The sequence below is a fragment of the Ovis aries genome, chromosome 6, assembly GCF_016772045.2.
Source record: "Ovis aries strain OAR_USU_Benz2616 breed Rambouillet chromosome 6, ARS-UI_Ramb_v3.0, whole genome shotgun sequence".
Classification (NCBI taxonomy): Eukaryota; Metazoa; Chordata; class Mammalia; order Artiodactyla; family Bovidae; genus Ovis; species Ovis aries.
This window is the reverse complement of record NC_056059.1, coordinates 118,188,886-118,213,422: the sequence shown is the minus strand read 5'-3', so window position 1 is coordinate 118,213,422 and position 24,537 is coordinate 118,188,886. Positions and strand designations below refer to the sequence as shown.

General features: G+C 56.4%; 1 protein-coding gene across 1 annotated transcript in view; it reads right to left on the bottom strand.

The window, feature by feature from the left end:
* The window catches only part of CPLX1 (complexin 1), a 45,522-nt gene that overhangs the window by 7,077 nt on the left and 13,908 nt on the right, over positions 1–24,537 (bottom strand). The window contains exon 3 of the mRNA XM_027971352.2: positions 3,723–3,898. Coding sequence (XP_027827153.1) covers positions 3,723–3,898 — 176 coding nt within the window. The remainder of the gene's footprint in view (positions 1–3,722; positions 3,899–24,537) is intronic.

Below are 24,537 nucleotides of genomic sequence, written 5' to 3'. Positions count from 1 at the left end.
TGGGTCGACCAGGACTCGCCAGCCCAGCGCTTGCTGGAGGGTGGTTCTGGCTCAGAGTCACTGATGGCCGCAGTGTAAACCAGAAGGCGGGGGCGCAGACCAGGAAGCAGGGACCAGATGACACAGGCGGCCAGTCTCCCCCGACCTGGACCCGCGCAGTGTGTCATGACGTCATTACGCGCGGGCCGGCGGGCATGGGGTGGGGGGAGGCACCACCCACCAGCCCGCAGAGGCCAGGAGCCCGGATGCAGATGAGGTTCCCCCAGGGAGCCGGGGCACGCGGCCTGGCCTGACCCCTCGGCCTCCGCGTGAGGGACCCCCACTCTCTTCCTTGACCAGTAGAGTTGTCTTAGGGATATACTTTTATATTCCTTTCTAAGTGATTGCTTGGCCAAAAACCTCAAAAATTTCTCTAAATCAGTGGTTCTGAACTGGAGCAATTTTGACCCCAGGGGATATTTGGCAATATCTGGATACATTTCAGGTTGTGAGGTTGGGGGTGGGGGCATGGGGCACCCCATGGGGCACCCCACCCCAGACAGCAGGAAGGGGCTGCAGGAAGTGGGTCTGGGGCCTGGGGGCCAGCGAGGGCCATTGGGGGAACCACTCCAAAAGGTCAGGGGTCCCACCTGTGGGGGCAGGGGGGCGGGAGGGGGTCACCTTGGAAGGCCAGGTTGAGAAGGGCTCTGCAGCCACGGGGGACCAGGCAGGGCCAGGGGATGTGATGGGGGGCGGCGTCGGTGGGTAGGGGGCTCCAGGCGCAGAGCTCATCGTCAGGATGTCTGGGGAGAGAGGGCAGTGGTGACCCCCACCCTGGATGGCCGGGGCAGCCTGTCCTTCCATAGCCGCGCTGTCCACCTCTAGGGTCTTGTGGGCAGAGCGGGCTCCTCTCTGTTGAGCTGGAGGCTCCTTGAAGGAGGTAACCAAATTCTTGGAGACCAACACTGAGGCTGTGAGGACCTGGGGCTTTGGGGCTCTAACATCCAGAGTGCATCAGACCCTGAGCTGCCTCCGACCCATGAATGGGGGCACTCATCATCAGCCTGTCTCCCCTGAACACCGACAGGCCTGGCCCCCACCTGTCAGACTCAGCTGCGTGTGTCGGCATGCTCCCCAACACACCACACCTTCCCTGCAGGCTGCCCCCAAGGACCAAGCCCTGGCCCCCTCGTCCCGCCTCATCCTCTGGTCGCAGAAGCTGGGCTTGGGCTGGTAAGGAAACTGCGGCCCCAGCCCCTGCATGGGGTGGGGCCCAGCTCTGACCCCTGCCCAGGCAACTGAACTCAGCAGACACCATCGTGCCCCATGGGCGGGTGAGACCAGACCCTGGACGTGCCCAGGAAGGAGGCCTGGGCCCAGCAGGGAGACCGTCCACCGTGGCTGATGGAGCCGCGGTGGGTCTGGGGACTGCCAGGGTCCAGAAGCGGCCTGGGGTCTGTGGAGGCAGTTCAGAAGCAAAGGCACTCAGCCCACCCACGGGGGTCCCAGATGGGGGTGATGCTCGTCTGGGGAAGCAGCACCACTGTCCAAGCGACCCCCGGGGCACCAGGCTAGGGGGCCGTGGGGCTCTGCCCAAGGCTGCAGCCTTCCGTGCTGTCGCCCTGGAAGCTGGGGTCCTGAGGGTGGGGGTGGTGAGGGTCGCCCTGCCCCCTGGCCTCCCATGGAGCTGCCCGCAGGGTGGGGACACACCCTCCATTTTCACTGGGACTCACTTTGTGACTTGTGAGTGCCACTCGGTTCCCTGAGGAAGAAAAGGACGCTGGAGCTGATGCCTGTTCACTCACTCACTCGTTTGCTCAGCATGCAAGGCCAAGTGCAGTCAGAGTCCCTGCCCTCCCTGCAGGGGATGGACAGTGAGCAGCAACCCAGTGAGAAGTGTGTGTCAGAGGAGGGGGGCTTCTCAGGTGGCTCAGCGGTAAAGAGTCTGCCTGCCAAAGCAGGAGGACACCGGAGACTGAGGCTGATCCCTGGGTCGGGAAGATCCCTGGAGGAGGAAAAGGCAACCCACTCTGGTACTCTTGCCTGGAGAACCCCACGGACAGAGGAGCCTGGCGGGATCGCAGGGAGCTGGACGCAACCGAGTGCGCAGGCATGCTCCCAGATGAAGGCCGGTGCGGAGCGAGGAAGGCAGGAGAGGAGCGCAGAGGCGGCAGGGCGGCGGGGCCTCAGGGAGCCCCAGAGCGCAGCAGCCAAGCAAAGGCCCTGGGGCAGTGGGAGCCCTGAGGGGCAGTGTCCCCACGCCCCTGGGGCTGGAGCCCCAGGGAGATGGGGCCGCTGGACAGTCTGAGGAGGGGAGGGGCAGAAGGGGCTTCCTATTACAGGCAGAATGCCTGAGCTGTCTCTCTGCCTTCTGGCCCCTCCCCGCCCATGGCTGCCTCCCTCTCTGCTGTCTGTGTGCTCTTCCTGGCCCTTCCCCAAAAGGCTCTGAAAGTCTTGTGGTTGGTCCTGGGGGTGAGGGTCTCATCAGCTGCTGCCCCAGCACAATCAACTTAAACTTTCTGCCCAGAAAGGTGTCCAGTGACCAGTGACGGGACACCAGGGTGCACCCCACCCTCCATCAGCATGGGGGCCCCCGTGGGCCCAGAGACCTGCAGGCGCCCGCCTGTGTCCGCATCGCAGAGGCCCTGCGAACCAGGCAGGAGGGAGGGGCTGGGGACTGTGGAGACGCCCTCTGGACGACCCCTCTGCCCATGCCCGGTCCCCTCCCACAGGCTTCAGCCAGTGTCTGGAAACACTTCCCTCAGGGCCCAGAGATGGGAGTGTCAGGGGGAGCAGGACAGAATTGAGAGGCAGCACCCCCAAACTGAGTCCCCCCCCCCAGGTCTCTGGGTGGAGAGGCCTGGCCCGTGTGGACCCCCGAGTGGTGCTCAAGGCCCAAGACGCTGTGGACCGTGGGAGGCCACGTGCTTCAGGACATCGTGGGGCCCTGGGGAGGGCCCTTGCTTCTCCACCTGGCCTGCAGGCCGGCCCACCCTGGAAGAGGCAGGAGCAGCTGCCCCATGCCTGCCCTTCCGACCCACAGCTGGGTGGGCACCTGAGGGTGGGCAGTGGACAGGCCCCTGGGGCCCGCAGCTGACAGCCTCCCATGTCTGCCCCTGCTCTGGCCTCGGGTCCCGGCCGGGTGTGTGCGCATGCCGTGCACACAGAGGAAGGTGCCAGAGGGTTCTGGAAAGATGACCTCGAGCTCCCAGCCCACCCCCAGCCAGCCCACACAGCCACAGACCTGCCCCCAACACCCTGTCATTCACCTCAGGGGCCTAAGGCCCACCCGGGCGGGGTCAGGGGCATCCTCCAGCCCAGGACGATTCACCCACCTGCAGCCCGCCGGTGGGCCAGCCCCTGGCCGCCCTGCCTCTCCTCTCCAGAAGGGCCTGCCCTCCAAGTCCCTGGGGGCAGTCCTGGGGGCAGCCACGGGAGCTTGTCCTACAGAAGCCAGCACGCCAGCCCGGGATCCTGGGAGGAGGGGTCCAGCCCCCGCCACCGGAGCCAGGAGGACTCGGACCGCAGGGCGAGCCCCAGGCCCGGTGAGCGTGTGCAGACGCGCGCGCTGGGACGCGGGATCTCCCCCGCCCGCCCCCTCCCCGGGGGGCCCTCCGCGAGGTCCGTTCTGCGAGCCTCGGAGGAGGGCGGGCGGCGGCCCAGCCCGGCTTCGCCCAGCCCTCGCGCAGGCAGCACCCCCAGCCCGGCCCCGGCCCCCGGTGCCGAGCCGCCGCCGCGCCCACCTTGTCGCGGATGCCCTGCCGCACGGCCTCGCGCTCCGCCTCCATCTTGGCGTACTTGGCCTTGCGCTCCTCCTCCTCCTGGCGCAGCGCCTCGCGCCGCTCCTCCTCCTTCTTGGCGGCGTCAGGGTCCTTCTCCTCGTCGCCCCCGAGCATCTTGCCCATGTCCTTGGTGGCCCCTGGGCACAGGAAGGCGGGAGTCAGGCCAGGCCCGGCTTCTCCTTGCCCTGCGCCCTCGGCCTCCAGTGTGGGGCGGAGGAGGCTGGGGCTGTCGGGGTGCGACTGCACGAGGGCTCCTGCGGGCCTCTGTGCTGCGGTTCTGTGTGTGGTGTGTGTGGTTTTGGGTATGTGGTTGTGTTTGTGTGCCTGTGTGTGGTTGTTGTGTGTGTCTGCGTGTAGTTGTGTGTGTGTGTGGTTGTTGTGTGTCTATGGGTGGTTGTGTGCATGCCTGTGGCTTTGTGTGTGTGGTTGTGTCTGTGGTTGTGTGTGATAGTCTTTGTGTGCTTGTGGGTGGTTGTGTGTGTGCCTGTGGGTAGCTGTGTGTCTGTGAGTGGTTGTGTGTGTGTGTCTGGTTGTGTGTGTTTCTATGGGTGGCTGTGTGTGGCTGTGGCTGTGTGTGTGGTTTTGTGTATGTGGTTGTGTTTGTGTGCCTGTGTGTGGTTGTTGTGTGTGTCTGCATGTAGTTGTGTGTGTGTGTGGGTGTGGGTGGTTGTGTGCATGTCTGTGGCTTTGTGTGTGTGGTTGTGTTTGTGTGCCTGTGGGCGGTTGTCTGTGTGTGTTTCTGTGCTGTGTGTGTCTGCATGTAGTTGTATGTGTGTACACCTGTGGGTGGTTGTGTGTGTGGTTGTGTGCATGTCTGGTTTTGTGTGTGTGGTTGTGTTTGTGTATCTGTAGGTGATTATGGTGGTTTGTGGGGTTCGATGTGTGTGTCTGTGGTTGTGTGTGATAGTGTTTGTGTGCCTATGGGGTGGTTGTATGTGCCAGTGAGTAGTTATGTGTGTGTGGTGTGTGTGTGGTGTGTGTGTGATGTGTCTGTGTGTGTGGGTGGCTGTGTGTGTGTCTGTTGGTGGCTCTGTGTGTGCCTGTGGTAGTGTATGTATGTGGTTGTGTGTGTTTGCCTGTGTGTGGTTGGTTGTGTGGTGTGTCTGTGTGTGGTTGTGTGTTGTCGGGGGTGGCTCTGTGTGTGTGGGCTATTGTGTGTGTGGCTACTGTTGGTGGCTCTGTGTGCGTCTCTGTGTGTGCGTCTCTGTGTGTGTCTGTGTGTGGTGTGTCTGTGTGTGTGGGTGGCTGTGTGTGTGTCTGTTGGTGGCTCTGTGTGTGCCTGTGGTTGTGTATGTATGCGGTTGTGTTTGTTTGCCTGTGTGTGGTTGGTTGAGTGGTGTGTCTGTGTGTGGTTGTGTGTTGTCGGGGGTGGCTCTGTGTGTGGGGGCTATTGTGTGTGTGGCTACTGTTGGTGGCTCTGTGTGCGTCTCTGTGTGTGCCTGTGTGTGGTGTGCCTGTGTGTGGTGTGTCTGTGTGTGTGGGTGGCTGTGTGTGTGTCAGTGTGGTTGTATGCTGTGTGTGCTGCCTGGGTCCCGGGTGCAGCTGGTGGGGTGGCTGAGTGTGTGGCTGTGTGGCCCTGGCCCGGAACTGCTGGCGGCCGCGCGTGGCAGCCTCAAGGCCCTAATTTGTATGCCCCGCCAGCAGCCACTTTCCTCATGAGCGCCTGATTCACAGGCGACAACAAACGCCTCCTCAGACGCCCCTGTGGCTCAGCCCCGGGACAGAGACGTGTAATTAATTACAGCTGGAGCGCCCCCGACGCAGGGACACTGCAGGGAGAGGGCACAGCGGTCAGCGCTGCAGGTCAGCCGGTCTCAGGCCGGGCGGCCGGCCTGCAGGAGCGCCCTGCGCATTGCACGCTGCCAGCAGGAGCGAGCCCCGTGTGCTCCCTGGGAACCAGCCCGCGTTCCGAGGGGCCCCTGGCCCGGGCTGTCTGGTCTCGGCCAGGCCCACTCTGTCCTCTCATCCTGGGATGGTGCCTCCCAGGCGCAGCCGGAGGCTGGCTTAGTCCACAGCCCGGGAGTGAGGGGGGTCTGACTCCGCCACCCACCACCCATATCCAGAGGTGCCCCCCTCCAGCCCTGTCCCACCCTCTCTGATTTATCCAGGTGTCCCAAAGCTCCAGGGCGCTGTCCTGGGTACGGGGTCTCCTGTTCTGCTCTGAGGCTGCACAGGTCCACGCAGCTCAGAACTGGGAGAGACTCTGGCCTGCGGACACCTGCCGGTCTCCACCCCCACCCCCGTGGGCAAAAGGAGCCTGGTGGTGGGAAGGGGGCGGCGCTCCGTCGAGTGCCCCGAGTTGAAATCTAAATGTCTGTCGGGCTAGCCTTCCCAGCTGCTGAGACTACTGCCGGGTCATGGGGTCACTGTGGGGGCAGGGAGCCCGCCTGGCTGGGGCTCGGCTGATGGCACAGCTCCAGATGCGAGCAGAAACCAGGAGCCTCGCGTCAGTTTCCACCCACGTCTGCAAATTCTGCAAAGAAGACTGTCTGCCGGTGGCTGGAGGGAAACTGGGTCAGGAGCAGAGCCGCAGACTCGCTGTTCTCAGCCCCCAGGACAGGCGGCCGGGGTCTCTCTGCCTTGCAGTCTGTGGTCCGGGCAGGCAGTGCTGGTGGGGGCGGTGGGAATGGCCGGGCAGGGCAGCCTTCCCAGCCTCCCTGGCAGAGGGGCCACCACAGCATTGTTGGGCGGCTTTTACACAAGTCTCCCCTCTTGACCGAGCTCACTCACGCCAACGTGAGAGTGACTGACAGCCCTCTCCTGCACGGGAAGGACTGGCGTCGAGGGCAGAGGCGTGAACAGTCATGCCCGCATCTCTCTTCCGACGGAAAGCGCGTGGAGGCTGCGGTGGGGGCTGGAGGGGCCACACCGACTAGGTGATTCGGGTCCCTAAGCCTGCTCCTCCAACGCACTGTGTGCGCTCTAGGCCTAGTGATCACACAGGCACTTACTGAGCACCAGCTGTGTGCTGAGCTCTGCGTACCAGGCGAACTGGCCCTGCCCCCACTGCAGCTCTGGGCTGGTCCGCGCCACCTGCCCAGGAGACAGAGAAAGCTCAGGGCAGCGACTCCAGCAAACCAAGGGTGCTCCGGGAGGCTGGTGGCCTCTCCCAGGCCAGGGGCAGGAGGCCAGAAGTCACCCCACCGTGGTGAGACCGCGCCAGCACTGATGCCGGGCCCTCCTGTGCTCTCTGCCCGTGGCCCCGATCCTGCCTCCATGTGGTGCCCGCATGCCACCTTGACAGCGTTTGCAGGTGAGCTGTCCCATGCAGCCGCACTCAAGGCCCAGACGGACAGCCGCAGCCCGAGCCTCCCGAATCCAGGCCGTGCTGGCCACGCAGGGCTGCGGGGTGCAGGAGCCAATGCCATCCATCCCTCACTCTTGTCAGAGCCTCGGGAGGCAGGGGAGTGCCAGGGCGGGCGTAGCCGATCACCCCCCTCGACAGTCAGGTAAAGCCCCTGGGGATAACTTCAGTGCAGGATGAGATGCGGGCACTTTTCTCCCTGGAGCAGCTCCCATATGTGGGTGGGCAGGTTATGCACAAACCCAACAACTAGAGCGAGCTCTCTAGAACAGTGTTCACAAAGGCCCTGGCCAGGAGACACCTCGAGGGAGAAGCAGGAGGAGGTGGGACCCCCCCCCCCCGCCCCTGCAGTGGGCCATGTTGGGGACAGAGCGCAGCGCTACAGTGGAAGGAGGCCAGGTGGTCCGAGTGGACAGGCCGCCTGCAGACACAGACACACAGACGCGGGCCGCACACGTTGCCAGTGGCGGAGGGCCTCGGAACCTGAGAAGGGAGCCCGCTCCTGGGGTCAGTGAGCTCCTCTGGGGAAGCACAGACCTCGACTCACATAACACCACAGACTTATTAGTTATCAGCCTGAACATCAACCCAAAATAAAAGTGGGCAAAGATAAGCAGCCCTCTCACCCTCAGTCAGCAGACGCTGTTACCTGAAGTGACTGGACACGCTTTTTGGCTCCTTTATTGTCAGCCTCTGCCAACAGAAGGTCGGCGCCAGGAGAGCAGGGATCCTGACCAGCGCTGGGCTGTCCTCCCTACGACTGGAATGGTGCCAGACACAAGGCAGGCGCCCACCGAATACTTGGCAAATAACGAGTTTTAAACATTTAACAGCTATGCATCATGTACTCAGCCGCAAAAAAACCCTTAGCAGTCCCTTCAGCTAACATCATGGTCCACGTGAAATGCTGAATCCTTGCCTCAGCTCACTAATAAGCAAAGGACATCACAGTCCCCTTGTACCGGAGGGCCCGGCTGTTGGACTAAGACAAGGAAAGACGCAGAGGCATAAAGACTGAAAAGGAAGGAGTAAAAGTCTTTTTTAACAAATAACATGATCCGTGTGGAAAAGTTGGAGGAGTCTGCAAAGCCATGCTAGAACGAGAAAGCTCACAAGGCTGATAAACACCAAACAAAGGGGCTGCTGTGTGTTAGCAGCTGACAAGTGGGAAATGAGTCCGAAAAACAATTCCATCAGCAATTCTGAGGAAACCGTAAAATATCTGTGACTACATTTTTAGTAGCTGTGGAAGCCTGTTTTACCTAAGTCTACAGAATTGTTGAGAGAAATTTAAAAAGACCTAAATGAATAGAGAGAGACACCATGTTCATGGGCTCAGCATCACTATGATGTCAATTTTCCCTAGATTGATCTACAGATTCAATGCAATCCCAACAAAATGCAAATGGGCTTTTTGAGCAAATCTACCGGCTGATTCTAAACTTTGTATGGAAACAGCAAAAGGCCTAGAATAGACAAAACATTTTTGCAAAAGAACAGCTTAGAGGCCCTACCCTCCTGTTTCCAAGGCCCACTGCAGGCAACGCGCAGTGTTGACAGGCGCCCGGACGCGTGGACCCACGGAGCAGGACCGGTGGTCCAGAAATAAACCCACCAGTGTGCGTTCAGGTGGGTTTCTGACAAAGCCATGGAGTTACTTGTGAAGAAAGGCCGGTCTCTGCAGAAGCAGCACTGAAACAATGAGGGATTCCTTTGCAAACAAGCAAACACACGAATGTCTGCTCTAGGCTCACACCTCCTATAAAGCTCAGTAACAGACCTAATGGAAAAGAGAAAAATATAAAATTTCAAGAAGAAAGCATAAGAGAAAAATCTTTGTGACTTTGGCTTAGGCAGAAATTTCTTACATAAGTGACAAAAATGCGTGAGCCTTAAAAGAAAAAAAATGATGGATTCGACTTCATCAACAAAAAACTTTTGTTCATAAGACACTGTTAAAAAAAAAAAGAAGAAGAAAAGAAAAAAGGCAAGGCTGAGTGAATATATTTGCAGACCATTGGTCTGATAAAGCCTTATGCCCAGTAAAGAACTCTTACAATCCAAGGATAAGTACACAGACCACCTGATTTTAAAAGCAGACAACAGATCTGAGCAGACACTTTACCAGAGAAGAGATGCAGGTGGCAAGTAAGCGCCTGAAAAGATGTGCTCTACAAAGAGCTGACCAACAGGGTGAAACCGAACTCAGGGGCAAGACCGCCAGGCGCCCGCTTGAGCATCCGGGACTGAACACGGCAGGTGCCGGGAGGCCAGGGAGGAGCTGGGACCCTAGCCCGCCCCCGCTGGGCTGCTGCTGGTGCCGCAGCTGGAAGACGGGCTGTTTCCTACGATTAAACGCGCATCGCGCCTGTTGACCCAGCAATCCCGCTCCTTGGCGTTTGCCCAGAGAAACAGAGACGTCGGTTCACATGCGCGGGTGGCCCGATCTGCAGGAGCCCAGACAAGAGGCCCCTCAACACCCGTCAGCAAGCGAATGGACGTGGAGGCCAGGCCGTCCGTCCAGGGACACCGAGGTTCTCGGCCACGAGGAGGAGTCTCACAACCTCTATGGAGTATGAACAGCCAGGCACAAGTTACATGATTTCATTTATATAAACAGAAGTGCGAACTGGTATATGGGGACCACAAGCGCATCAGGGGTTCCTGGACCCAGGGCTGGGCCGGGGCTGCAAAGGACCATGCCGCAGTCAGAACCCAGGGAACCGCCCGGTCTCGGGCAGCGCTCAGCCAGCGTCAACCGCGTCGCAGCGAAACTGAGGGGAAAGCCTGGCCAATGGCCAACAGGAGCTGGTGCGCAAAGCGCCTTCCCCAGCCATCGCCCGGTCAGGTGACAGACGCTGAAAAGATGGCCAGATCCAGAACTTTGGAAAGCTGAGTGTTAGAAATGCGCGCTTAATCAACCCTTAAGTTGAAGAGGAAATAAAAGCTGAAATTGTGAAAACTCTTAGAAAGCAAAGAAAAATAAGCACTTTCTGTCTAAACTTGGGATCCGTGGCTAAAACTGGTTTTGGAGGAAAAACTATAACCTTTAATTTTAAAGATGAAAAAGAGAAATTTAGGAACTTCATTATTACCTTTAAATAATTAATAAACAACCCAAAACAGGGCAGAGAGGATTAATAAAAACAGTAGCTGTGACTACAGAAGAAAGCAGGCAAGGCGAGCAGATAAGCCTGCTCCCGAGAAATCAGCAGCGCACGGGCCTCCTGCAAACGGCCAGCGTTGCTTTGAAGGGTTGACCGAGCCTCGGAGGAAATAAACCAAGGAGTATTGCACCATAAAAAGAGATGGGATTCTCTCCCTCCCCTCCCCCACCTCTTTTGCCAGTGATGTGATCATGTAAGTGTTAGTCGCTCAGTCATGCCCGACTCTTTGCAACCCCGTGGACTGCAGCCCACCAGGCTCCCCTGTCCATGAGATTTCCCAGGCAAGGATACTGGAGTGGGTTGCCATTTCCTTCTCCAGGGGCTCTTCCCCAACCCAGGGATCGAGCCCAGGTCTCCTGTACAGCAGGCAGATTCTTTACCAACTGGGCTACAAGGGAAGCCCAAAGAAACTCATGACATGCAGAGAAAATCCACCAAAACTAATCACAGAAAGTGGCAGGATGGTAAGTGCAGTATTTATGGATAAAAATTAATTTAAAACTTCACCTCGTGTATCAGAAACAAGCTGGAAGCATCAATGGAGACAGTGGTCCACTTACAGCAATTCTATAAACTTCAGAAGCACTCAGGAGTACGCTCAACAGAGAACTCTACGGTGGGCTTCCCTGGTGGAGCGGTAGGTAAGAGCCCGCCTGCCGATGCAGGAGACGTGGGTTTGATCCCCGATCCCAGAAGATCCCACAGGCCACAGAGCAACTCAGCCTGAGAGCCGCCACGAGCAGCGCCACGGGAGCCGCCACGAGCAGCCCGTGTGCTGCAGGGACGAGGCGCCCCCACTTGCTGCAGCTGGAGAAGTTCACGCATCACAGGAGACCCAGCCCAGCCAAAGACAAACAAACAAAGATTAAAAGAAAAGGCAATCTAGGGCTCCTGCTCCTCCCTAAAAGTGACGCTCCGCACAGACGCTCGAGACCCTGGGGGCCCAGGGAAGGCGCGTCAGGAAGGGCCAGCTCCTCCCACGTCAGCGCAGGACCGTGTGCAGCCTGTTCACGCTGCCACAGAAACGCCACAGTCTCCCTCCCTTGGGGGTCGGCACAAAGTTAAGCTTCATGCAGCAGATCGGACGTCAGAGGAGAGCTGATCCAGGTCCCTTTAGGATAGAAACTGTCTCTGCCATGGTCCCGGGGACAGCAAGGCGGTCACTGACTGGAGACGCTTTAAGTGGGGAGCCCAGGAAGGTGCCCCAGGGTCTGTGGGAGGCGCGCTCCTGGCGGCACCGTCCGATAGGCACATCTTAAGCCCCCTTCAGGGCCCGCCCTCCCGTCCACCCACTGGCCTCCTCCCACCTCCTCCCAACAAGCCATGTCCCTCCCTGGGGAGCCACTGCCCGTGGCTGCTGACTGGCTGCTTTGTTTCGGCCGCGGCCCCAGCAGACGGTGGGACACGAGGCTCCATCTCGGGAGAACAGCCACGCAGGCCCGGTGCCCCATGGCAGGGTGGGCCTGCGAGCGGGAGGAGCGCCATGCGTTACGAGGGCCCGGTGCAGACGAGGAGAAAAAGGCCTACGTGTGGCTTTAGACACTTCTTCATTGATTGTCTAAAGATAGAAAAAGAAAGGCAAGTTACAAACCAGGTTCATACCAAACCGAAATCCTCAACAAACAAACAAAAACCAGCCCATGTTTTTTCCAGACTCTCGTGGAATGTTCACCAAGGGCAGCCAGATGTTCGTCCGCATCACGATGAGCAGCCGCCTCACACAACTGGAGCGGCCCTCACTTAAAACACACGCCAAACCCGAACCGTCCCAGGAAGCAGCGAGCGCTGGCCGGGGCCTGGAGCACCTGGGCCTGTGCGCTGTTGAGGGGGCATGAAGCGGAGCAGCTGCTGGAGAGCAGAGCCGAGCGTCCTCAAAGATTAAACTCAGAACTGCCGCAGGGCGCAGCAAAGCCACTTCCGGGTAGAAACCCAGAAGAGCTGCAGGCAGGAGACGCACGCGCCCCGTGCTCACAGCAGCAGCGACACAGCCACCAGAGGCGGACACCACGGAGCGCCCACCGCAGGTGAGGGGCAGACGCGACGCGGCCCACCCGCACGTGGGACACTGCTCACCCCTGAACGGGGATGAGGCTCCACCGCATGTCACAGCACAACGCACTACAGACACCACGCTGAGGGACACACACCAGATACAACAGACAGACGTGCCCGATTCCACTTATGCAAGGGCCCTAAAGCAGGCAAACTCAGAGACAGAAAGGAGAGGGGTGCCGGGGGCCGGCGGCCAGGGAGTCAGCGTTTAGTGGGGACAGGGTTCAGTCTGGGAAGACGGAGAAGTTCTGGAGTGGATGGCTGTGGTGGCTGCTCGGCAACGGGAATGTAGGTAACGCCACTGAAGTGTGCGCTCAGGAAGAGCTAAAACGGCAGGTTTTATGCGGTGCATGTCTTACCACGATAAAAAAAGGGAAGTACAAATTTAAACTGAGTCATAAGCCCACATCTCAAAAGGAATATCAGGCTGCAGAAGCAACCTGGACACAATTTCAGAGTATTAACAGGAATGACACCGAGCGTCTGAAGGCCTCGGGCAAACAGCAGGAGCAGCAGGGAACCTGGGAGCAGGGCCCCCAACCCTGCAGATAAGCCCCAGCCTGCAGACCCCCCAGCCTGCAGACCCCCCAGCCTGCAGACCCCCCAACCCTGCAGATTCCCCCAAACCTGCAGACCCCTCAACCCTGAAGATAACCCCACCCTGCAGACCCCCCCAGCCTGCAGACCCCCCAGCCTGCAGACCCCCCACCCTGAAGACAACCCCCACCCTGCAGACCCCCCAACCCTGAAGACCCCCCAACCCTGCAGACCAACGGCGCAAGCGCAGGTGAAGTCACAGCGCCTGCGTTCTGGGAGCTGGAGGGTAAGGGGTCTGGTGAGGGCAGCCCCCTGCACCCACCCCTGGACTGCAGCTGAGGGGCAGGCGAGGGACAGCAAGTCCCTGCCCCGAGGACGTGGAGCTTCAGATGCGGGTGTGGCCGTGGCCGGGTGGGCTGCCGGGAGCAAGGAGGCAGGGAAAGGGCAGAGACCTGGGAGAAAGGCTGCAGCTGGGAGGACATTAGAATGGTCAAATGATACCTTTACCCTCTATGCCCACACACGTGAAAACCTGAATGAAGCAGTTTCTTCAAGAAATGTCAAAATCTGAGAACCATGTCTAAGAATTCACAGATGGATTCTTTCAGTCAAGAAGCAGATCATTCCGACGATATTTGGGCTGTTCTTAGAAGGGAAAAAGAAAAAAGAGGGAAATCCTCCCGGTTATTTTTGTGAAATCAGCATGAGAATGACGCCAAACACAGTCGGCTGAGTGGGGCCGAGCTCCCACACAAACAGCTGAGAGACAGGAGCCAAGCTTGGCAGTTCTCACAGGATTCTGCAGGAAGGGCTCATCTTGGGGAGTAAAAGGCGGTCCGACTAGCGTAGGCGTGTGCGGATGCTGTCCGGACCCCCGTGCTAACAGAGCAGCAGGGATATTGGGCTGTCCCCAGGCGCCCCCACCCCAGACGTGGGGTCCTGGCGCCAACCCTCCTGGGCTGAAGGGCCTCCTCCCTGCAGCCGCGAGGACATGGGGCTGAAGCTCCCGCTGTGCCCATCACTGCCCGCTCCCCGGGCCTGCCTGGAGCCCGGTCAGGAGCTCAGGCGCCTCGGTCCACATGAATACCATCCCAGTGGCAGCCATCCTCGGTGACACAGACGGTTTCAGAACAGCTTAATGGGAGTGCAGTGAGCATGCTCCAAATCATGAAATCTGACGGACACATCCATGAACGCATCACACAGTCAGGATGCAACACACGTCCGCCCCCTCAGTTTCCTGGTGGCCCCATGTAAGTCCTCTCAGCACGCCACCCACGGGTGAGCAGACAGCTGACTCCTTTCTCTGCCTGCCCGTCTCCACGTGTCGCCCAGAGCCCACAGAGAGGCAGCCGCAGGACAGGCGGCGATCGTGGGGAGGGGCGGGCCGCCAGGGGGACGCTTTGCTGGCCGCCCGCCCTTGCTCACCCTCCAGGGCGGCGAGGACGAGCGAGGGCGTGTCCCGCCGGCAGGTGGCAGGCACGGGGGCGCCTCCATTTGCGGGCGCCTGCCCTCCGTGTCTCACGGGCGCACACCAGGAGTGGGCGCTGAGCGGTACTGGCAAGTGGAGGTCTGCTTTCCCGGAACGGCAGACCGTTCTCCACAGCAGCTGTGTGACGTGACTCGCCCGCCAGTGTGTCCGGGGGCTCCCGCTTCTCTGTGTGCCCACCAACACGGCTCCCGCCCATCCCTGTGGTTCCAACCACCCCCGGGGGCCGTGACGCGGCCACTGACCTTCCCTCCTGACCACAGACGTGAGCATCTTCTCCCGCGCTTGTGCCTTATTTGGGAATCCCTAGTGAAACCGCTTGCAAACCTTCAGAAATAAACTTTCCATTTTGGAGCAGACTTAGACTCACAGAAAAGTGATGGGGCAGCACACAGAGCCCCCAGCAGGGACGACGGCTCCCTTCGCACGGCGCCAGGCTGGCCCGCCTGCCGCGCCGACAGACGGCAGTAACTGGCTTCTGAGGCGTCCACCCGAGGTCTGCTTTCTGGGCCAGGATCCCGTCCAGGGCCGTACGCGACAGCCATCGAGTCTCCTCAGGCACCTCTAGGCCGGGCTCCTCAGTTGCTCAGCAGTGTCCGACTCCGGGACCCTGTGCACCACAGCACGCCAGGCTCCCCTGTCCTCCAGTGTCTCCCAGAGTGTGTGCAAACTCATGTCCATTGCACCAGTGATGCCGTCCAACCATCTCCTCATCCTCTGTTGTCCCCTTCTCCTCCCGCCTTCAATCTTTCCCAGCACCAGGGACTTTCCTAATGAGTCAGTTCTTCCCATCCGGTGGCCAAAGTATTGGAGCTTCTGCTTCAGCATCAGTCCCACCAATGAGTATTCAGGACTGATCTCCTTTAGGATGTACTGGCTGGATCTCCTTGCAGTCCAAGGGACTCTCACGTCTCCTGCAACACCACAGTTCAAAAGCCTCAATTCTTTGGCGCTCAGCTTTCTTTATAGTCCAACTCTCACATCCATACATGACCACTGGAAAAACCACGGCCTTGATTAGATGGACCTTTGTGGGCAAAGTGATGTCTCTGCTTTGTAATATGCTGTTTGTCATAGCTTTTCCTCAAAAGGAGCAAGTCTTTCCATTTCGTGGCTGCGGTCATCGTCTGCAGTGATTCTGGAGCCCAAGAAAATAAAGTCTCTCACTGTTTCCACTGTTTCCCCATCTATTTGCATGGGACTGGATGGGACTGGATGCCATGATCTTAGCTTTGTGAATGTTTAATTTTAAGTCAGCTTTTTCTCTCTCCTCTTTAACCCTCATCACGAGGCTCTTTAGTTCCGCTTCGCTTTCTACCATAAGGGTGGTGTATCTGCACATCTGAGGTTGTTGATGTTTCTTCCAGCAATCTTGACTCCAGCTTGTGATTCCTCTAGGCTGGCAATTCGTATGACGTACTCTGCATAGAAGTTAAATAAGCAGGGTGACAGTATACAGCCTTGACGTACTCCTTTCCCAATTTGGAACCAGTCCATTGTTCCAACCAGTTCTAACTGTGCTTCTTGACATGCATGCAGGTTTTTCAAGAGGCAGGCAAGGTGGTCTGACATTTCTTCTGGTTAAGAATTCCCCACAGTCTGTTGCAGTCCACACAGGCGAAGGCGCTAGCACAGTCAATGGCGCAGAGGCGGGTGTTTTTCGGGAGCCCCTCTGCTCTCTCCGTGACCCAGTGGGTGCTGGCAATATGATGCCTGGCTCCTCTGCTGTTTCTCAGTCCAGCTTGAACATCTGGAAGTCCTCAGCTCACATACTGCTGGAGCCTAACTTGAAGGGTTTTGAGAATTACTTTGCTAGCGTGTGGAATAAGCACAATTGTGTGGTAGTTTGAGCATTCTTTGGCGTTGCCTTTCTTTGGGACTGGAATGAAAACTGACCTTTTCCAGTCCTGTGGCCACTGCTGAGTTTTCCAAATTTGCTGGCATATTGAGTGCAGCACTTTCACAGCATCATCTTTTAGGATTTGAAATAGCTCAGCTGGAATTCCATCACCTCCACTAGCTTTGTTCGTAGTAATGTTTCCGAAGGCCCACTTGACTTCGTACTCAAGGATGTCTGGCTCTCAGCAAGTGACCACACCATCATGGCTATCCTGTGATCTAGACCTTTCTGGTATATTTCTTACCACCTCTTCTTAATCTCTTCTGCTTCCATTAGGCCCTTACTCTTTCTGTCCTTTATTGTGACCGCCTTGTGTGTAATGTTTCCTTGATGTCTTCAGCTTTCTCGAAGAGCTCCCCAGTCCTTCCCACTCTCCTTCAGCCCTTTACTTCTTTGCGCTGTCGATTCGAGAAGGCCTTCTTACCTCCTCCTGCTATTCCCTGGAATTCTGCATTCAGATGAATATGTCTTTCCTTCCCTCCTTCGCCTCTCATTTCTCTTCTTTTCTCAGCTATTCACAAGGCCTCCTCAGACAGCCGCTCTGCCTGCTCCCATTCTTTCCCTCTGGGCTGGCTTTGGCCACTGTCTCCGCTACAGGGTCACACACTTCCGCCCACAGTTCCTCGGGCCATCCGATCTGACCCCTGGAATCTATTCTCCACCTTCACTGTATAACCCTATGGAGTTTGATTTAGGTCGTACATGAATGGCCTACTGGTTTCCCTGTTTCCTTCCATTTAAGCCTGAATTTTGCAATGAGGAGCTCATGAGCCGAGACACAGTCAGCTCCAGGTCTTGCTTTTGTTGACTATATAAACTTCTCCATCTTCAGCTATGAAGAGCACATCATTCCGACTTCGGTACTGACCACCTGGCAATGTCCGTGTGCAGAGTCGCCTCTTGGGTTGTTAGAAAATGGTATTTGCCATGACCAGCATGTTCTCTTGACAGAGCTCTGTTAGCCTTTGGCCTGCTCCATTTTATACTCCCGGGCCAAGCTTGCCTATCATTCCAGGCAGCTGGACTTTCTGCTTTTGCATTCCAACCCCGTACGATGAAAAAGACGTCTCTTTTTCAGTATTTAGAAGATGGTGCAGGTCTTCACGCATGCACGCATGCTAAGTCACTTCAGTCCTGTCGCTCTTTGAGACCCCCTGGACTGTGGCCTGTCAGGCTCCTCTGTCCACTGGGGGAAAAGTGTAGGTCTTCACAGAACCATTCAGCGTCAGCTTCTTCAGCATCAGTGGTTGGGGCGCAGCCTTGGATCACTAGGATGCTGAATGGTTTGCCTTGGAAACAAACTGAGATCATTCTGTCATTTCTGAGGCTGCATCCAAGTACTGCATTTCAGACTCTTGTTGACTATGAGGGCTACTCCATTTCTTCTAAGGGATTCCTGCTCACAGGAGTGGGTGTCACCTGAGTTAAATTTGCCTATTCCCACCCATTTTAGTTCACTGACTCCTAAAATGTCAGCGTCACTCTCGTCATCTCCTGCCTGACCATGTCCAGTTTATCTTGACTCATGGACCTGAGATGGCTTTCCTGGTGGTTCACATGGTAAAGAACCCGCCTGCAGTGCAGGGGATGCACGTTCAACCCTTGGTCAGGAAGATCCCTGGAGAAGGGAATGGCTACCCACTCGTGTTCCTGCCCGGAGAATCCCATGGACAGAGGAGGCGAGCCTGGCGGGCCACAGTCCATGGGGTCCCAACGAGCCGGACACGACTGAGCGACTGAACGTGCACACACACGGCCCTGACATTCCAGTTCTTGTGTGCAGACGGGATGCAGAAGGCTGTGCCCCCACCTTCTCCTGCGAGAACTCCACAATTGCCCCTCGCTGCCGGACAGCTGTCGGCAGGGAAATGCCGGATCCCACCAAAAAGAAACCTCACATCCAAGGGCAAAGGAGAAGCCCCAGCAAGACGGTAGGAGGGGTGAATCGCGTTAAGAGTCAAACTCCATGCCCACCAGGGATGCTCGGAGGGCTCCAACAAACCTTGTGGGCACCAGGACCCAGAGACCCACCCAGAGCCTGAGCCAGAACAGTGTCTGAGCGTCTCCTGCAGAGCGTGGTCAGCAGTGGCCTGCCGCAGGGGCAGGGCTCTGGGTGCAGCAGGCCCGGGTATGGCACAAGCCCTCTTGGAAGAGGTCACCATAAACTCCACCACAGAGCCGCCAGAACTTACACAGGATGGGGAAACCGACTCTTGGAGGGCACAAACAAAACCCTGTGTGCACCAGGACCCAGGAGAAAGGAGCAGCGACCCCACAAGAGGCTGACCCAGACTTGCCTGTGAGTGTCCGGGAGTCTCCGGCAGAGTTGTGGGCCGGCGGGGGCCTGCTGCAGGGTCGGGGCCACTGGGTGCAGCATGTGTGCGTGGGACCATTTGAAGGAGGCTGCCATTATCCTCGTCACCTCGACCATAGTTTGGCCTCAGGTCAAACAACAGGGAGGGAACACAGCCCCTCATCAACACATCAACAGAAAATTGGACTAAAGATTTACTGAGCACGGCCCCGCCCACCAGAACAAGACCCAGTTTCCCCTTCAGTCAGTCTCTTCCACCAGGAAGCTTCCACAAGCCTCTTACCCTTCTCCATCAGAGGGCAGAGAGAACGAAAACCACAATCACAGAAAACTAACCAACTGACCACACGGGCCACAGCCTTGTCTAATGCAGTGAAACTACGAGCCGTGCCGTGTGGGGCCACCAGAGACAGACGGGTCACGGTGGAGAGTTCTGACAAATGTGGGCCCCTGGAGAAGGGAATGGCAAACCACTTCAGCATTCCTGCCTTGAGAACCCCATGGACAGTATGAAGAGGCAAAAAGACCACTCAGGTGTGACCTAAATCAAATCCCTCACAATTATACAGTGGAAGTGAGAAATAGATTCAAGAGATTAGATCTGGTAGACAGGGTGCCTGAAGAACATGGATGGAGGTTCACGACATTGTGCAGGAGGCAGAGATCAAGACCATCCCCAAGAAAACAACTGCAAAAGGGCAAAATGGTTGTCTAAGGAGGACTTAAAAATAGCTGAGGAAAGAGAAGCTAAAAGCCAAGGAGAAAAGGAAAGCTATTCTCATCTGAATGCAGAGCTCCATAGAATAGCAAGAAGAGATAAGAAAGCCTTCCTCAGCGATCAATGCAAAGAAAAAGAGGAAAACAATAGAATGGGAAAGACTAGAGATGTCTTCAGGAAAATTGGAGATACCAAGGGAAAAGTTCATGCAAAGAAGGGCTCGATAAAGGACAGAAATGGTATGGACCTAACCGAAGCAGAAGATATTAAGAAGAGGTGGCAAGGATACACAGAAGAACTGTACAAAAAAGATCTTCATGACCCAGATAACCATGATGGTGTGATCACTCACCTAAAGCCAGACATCTTGGAATATGAAGTCAAGTGGGCCTTAGGAAGCATCACTATGAACAAAGCTAGTGGAGGTGATGGAATTCCAGTTGAGCTGTTTCAAATCCTGAAAGATGATTCTGTGAAAGTGCTGTACTCAATATGCCAGCAAATTGGGAAAACTCAGCAATGAAAAGGTCATTTTTCATTCCAATCCCAAAGAAAGGCAATGCCAAAGAATGCTCAAACTACCACACAATTGCACTCATCTCACACACTAGCAAAGTAATGCTCAAAATTCTCCAAGCCAGGCTTCAACAGGACATGAACCGTGAACTTCCAGATGTTCAAGCTGGATTTTAAAAAGGCAGAGGAACCAGAGATCAAATTGCCAATATCCGCTGGACCACAGAAAAAGCAAGAGAGTTTCAGAAAAACATTTCTGCTTTATTGACTATGCCAAAGCCTTTGACTGTGTAGATCAAAACAAAATGTGGAAAATTCTTCAAGAGTTGGGAATACTAGACCAACTGACCTGCCTCCTGAGAAATCTGTATGCAGGTCAAGAAGCAACAATTAGAACTGGACATGGAACAATAGACTGGTTCCAAATTGGGAAAGTACATCAAGGCTGTATATTGTCACCCTGCTTATTTAACTTATATGCAGAGTATATCATGTGAAATGCTGGGCTGGATGAAGCACAAGCTGGAATCAAGACTGCCAGGAGAAATATAAGTAACCTCAAATATGTGGATGACACTACCTTTATGGCAGAAAGTGAAGAGGAACTAAAGAACCTCTTGATCAAAGTGAAAGAGGAGAGTGAAAAAGCTGGCTTGAAACTCAACATTCAGAAAACTAAGATCATGGCAGCCAGTCCCATCACTTCATGGGAAATAGATGGGGAAACAGTGGAAACAGTGTCAGACTTTAATTTTTTGGGCTCCAAAATCACTGCAGATGGTGACTGCAGCCATGAAATTAAAAGACACTTACTCCTTGGAAGAAAAACTATGACAAACCTAGACAGCATATTAAAAAGCAGAGACATTACTTTGCCGACAAAGGTCCGTCTAGTCAAAGCTATGGTTTTTTTGTTAGTCATGTATGGATATGAGAGTTATACTATAAAGAAAGCTGAGCGCCGAAGAGTTGACACTTTTGAACTGTGGTGTTGGAGGAGACTTGAGAGTCCCTTGCACTGCAAGGAGATCCAACCAGTCCATCCTAACGGAGATCAGTCCTGAATATTCGTTGGAAGGACTGATGCTGAAACTAAAGCTCCAATATTTTGGCCACCTGGTGCAAAGAGTTGACTCATTAGAAAAGACCCTGATGCTAGAAAAGATTGAAGGCAGGAGGAGAAAGGGACGACAGAAAATGAGATGGCTGGATGGCATCACTGACTCAATGGACATGACTTTGAGCAAGCTCTGGGTGTTGGTGATGGACAGGGAGGCCTGGCGTGCTGCAGTCCATGGGTCACAAAGAGTTGGACACGACTGAACGTTGGAACTGAACTGAGCTGATGCAATCCTGCTCTTCACAGCACTGAAGTTTACTTTCGCCAGCAGACACACCCACGTCAAGTGTCGTTTCTGCTTTGGCCTCTCCATTCTTTTTGAGCTGGTAGTAATTTCCCTCCGCACTTCCCCAGTAGCTTATTGGACACTTTCTGACCTGGGGGGGTTGTCTTCCAGTGTCCTATCTTTCTGCCTTTTCATACTGTTCAGGGGGCTCTCCCGGCAAGAACACTGGAGTGCTTTGCCACCCTCCTCCAGCGGACCACGTTTTGTCCGAGCTCTTCGCTACTGCTGTCGGACTTGGGTGGCCCTGCACGGTATGGCTGATGGCTTCACTGAGTTATGCAAGCCCCTTCACCAGGACGAGGCTGTGATCCACAACGGGGCTGCGACCATTTCTCAAGCTTTCCTTTTCTTGACGACCTGCTCAGCTTTGAGGAGCGCTTTTCAGGAAGTCTGTGTATCTCTCAGTCAGGATTTGCCTGATGCCCTCCTCTTGATTGTGCTGGGTGCCGGGTTCGGGCAGCAGGACCCCAGAGGGTGGGGCGCCTTCTCATTCCCCCGTGCCCCAGCCGGGCCACGCTCTTGAAGAGACAGTCCCCTTGCTGTCCTGGCTGGCCCCCCTGGAGCTGAGGGCTTTGGCGCATCTCTTTCTTTTTTAAATAATTGAATTTATTTACAGGCAGTTACGGCTGTGCTAGGTCTTTGTCACTACGCAGGCTCTTCTGGAGTCGTGACAACCTTGGGGTGCGCTCTAGCTGCGGCGTGCACTCTTGCTGAGCACGTGCTCCAGGGAACAGGCTCGGGAGTCGTGGGGCAGGGACTGTGCTGCTCTGCTGCTCGTGGGTCTGTGTGAACCAGGGGTCAGCCCTGTGTCCCCTGCGCTGGCAGGCAGGTTCTTACCAACTGAGCCACCAGGGGAGCCTTGCCCATTTCTTAATTGGACTGTTGAGCACCTTATTATTAAATGGTAACTGTCCTTTATATATTCTGGATACAAGTCTGATTTTATTGATCTTCTTAACTGACTCTTTTCATCCCCACCCCTCATTTCAGTAATTTCCATCCTGATCTTTATTCCACTGTGGACTGGACTCTTAACGTTTACTGAGGCTGCTCCTGTGGCTGAGAGTAAGGTCCACTTCAGGAAACAGTCTGAGACTGAGAACCACCCTGTGTCTGCACGGTCAGTTGGCTGTGCCGGTTGGCAGTTTGCTCCAGTTTGTAGGTCCTTCTGATGTCATCACCAGAATTTGTGGGTCGTCTGTTTCACCTTTAAGCGCCACCTGTTTTTGCTCACATGTCTTGAAACTTTCTATGAGTAGAAATGGTCAGGACTCATCGTAAGCAGAAGCGGTCAGGACTGCTACGTCCGCTTGATTAACTGGTTCCTTCTCACTGGGAAAGCACCATCTTGCCCTTGGTCCTAATCTCTGCTCTGAAATCTACTCTGTCTGACATTAATGTGGCCGCTCCAGGCTTCTTTGGATCGATAGTAACGTGACTTGTCTCTTTCCTCTGTGCTGCTCCTTTATTTGTGTCTTTATATTTCAGGCGCGTTTCTTGCAGGCGTGATAAAGTTGGGTCTTGATTTTCTACCAAATCCAACATCTGCACCTTTTATGAGATTGTCCCCAGAAAGAACTGCCAATCACGGAGCTTCCATCAGAGTAAGAAGTGGACGACCTCAGCTCTGGTTGTGGGGAAATTATCCTCAGACTAAACCTTACTTTGATCCCACCAAGCAAAGTTCAGACAGGACAGGAAAGAGTCAAGCTTTGTCTAAATAATGCGACCCCAGACTGAACAAAATGAGTGTATTTAGGGAAACAGGACCGTGTGGCAGCACCAGGGTGAGCGGGCTCACCATGGGCGGCATCTGTGAGAAGTCCCCAGGCCGGCGAAAGCCTGGCAAGCAGCTCCCAGGAGGAGGGAGCCGCTCTGCAGCCGGGCGAGACGGCCACAGAGACCGGGGCAGGGAGGGCGCGCAGAGCGTCGGAGAGGCAGATGGGGCGGTAACAGAAAGTACTCCTAAAGTGAGTAAGCCACAAATGGCGGCAAGCACTGGCTATTCAAAAGTGTGGCTGAGTGGACAAAGAGTGTTAAATCACACTAAGACTCCAAAATGTCATTAGAAGTGAGACCAGCTTTAGCCCTGGAACCACCCACGCTGGGAAGCGTGCCCGGCTGGGGCGCAGACTTGCCGGATCTGCATAGAGGGCAGTTTGGAGATTTGACAGACCAGCCCCGCACACCCTTCGTGCTGCGTTCCTGACAACAGGGATTGCGTGGTTTCCTGAAGGCTGGCTCTGCAGCCTCAGCACTGCCGCCAGCGCCCCAGCAGCCTGGAAGACAGAGCCCCGAGCGGCTTCGCTCCGCATGGCTCCTCTCGCAGCCGCACGCTTAGTCTGTTTACTGGATTCTGTCTGTCTGTTTCTGACACTGGAACCCACACTTCATCAGACAGAGACCGTCTGTCTGTGTCCAGCTCACGGGACCCACTCAGTGAACAGACAACATACCGGATGACGGGGTGACATCCCTAACTGGCGGTGTAGGGGCGCCCGCAACGCTGTTTATTAGAGTGGAGAGCCCGGGTGTGAGACGGCGCTGGTTAAGTCAGTGGTGGTGAGCTCGTACACGCCCCTACACACGGACGAGTTCTGTTCCAAGGGCCCGTCCATGGGCCTGCAGGGTTAGCCTGGGCGCCCAGCTAGCACAATTCTCCCGGGCGGGTCCATGGGTCTGCAGGGTTAGCCTGGGCGCCCAGCTAGCACAATTCTCCCGGGCCCGTCCATGAGCCTGCAGGGTTAGCCTAGGGGCCCAGCTAGCACAATTCTCCCGGGCGGGTCCATGGGTCTGCAGGGTTAGCCTAGGGGCCCAGCTAGCACAATTCTCTAGGGCAAGCCCATGAGCCTGCAGGGTTAGCCTAGGGGCCCAGCTAGCACAATTCTCCAGGGCCCGTCCATGAGCCTGCAGGGTTAGCCTGGGCGCCCAGCTAGCACAATTCTCCAGGGCGAGCCCATGAGCCTGCAGGGTTAGCCTAGGGGCCCAGCTAGCACAATTCTCCAGGGCCCGTCCATGAGCCTGCAGGGTTAGCCTGGGCGCCCAGCTAGCACAATTCTCCAGGGCAAGCCCATGAGCCTGCAGGGTTAGCCTAGGGGCCCAGCTAGCACAATTCTCCAGGGCCCGTCCATGAGCCTGCAGGGTTAGCCTGGGCGCCCAGCTAGCACAATTCTCCAGGGCACGTCCATGAGCCTGCAGGGTTAGCCTAGGGGCCCAGCTAGCACAATTCTCCAGGGCGAGCCCATGAGCCTGCAGGGTTAGCCTAGGGGCCCAGCTAGCACAATTCTCCAGGGCCCGTCCATGAGCCTGCAGGGTTAGCCTGGGCGCCCAGCTAGCACAATTCTCCAGGGTGAGCCCATGAGCCTGCAGGGTT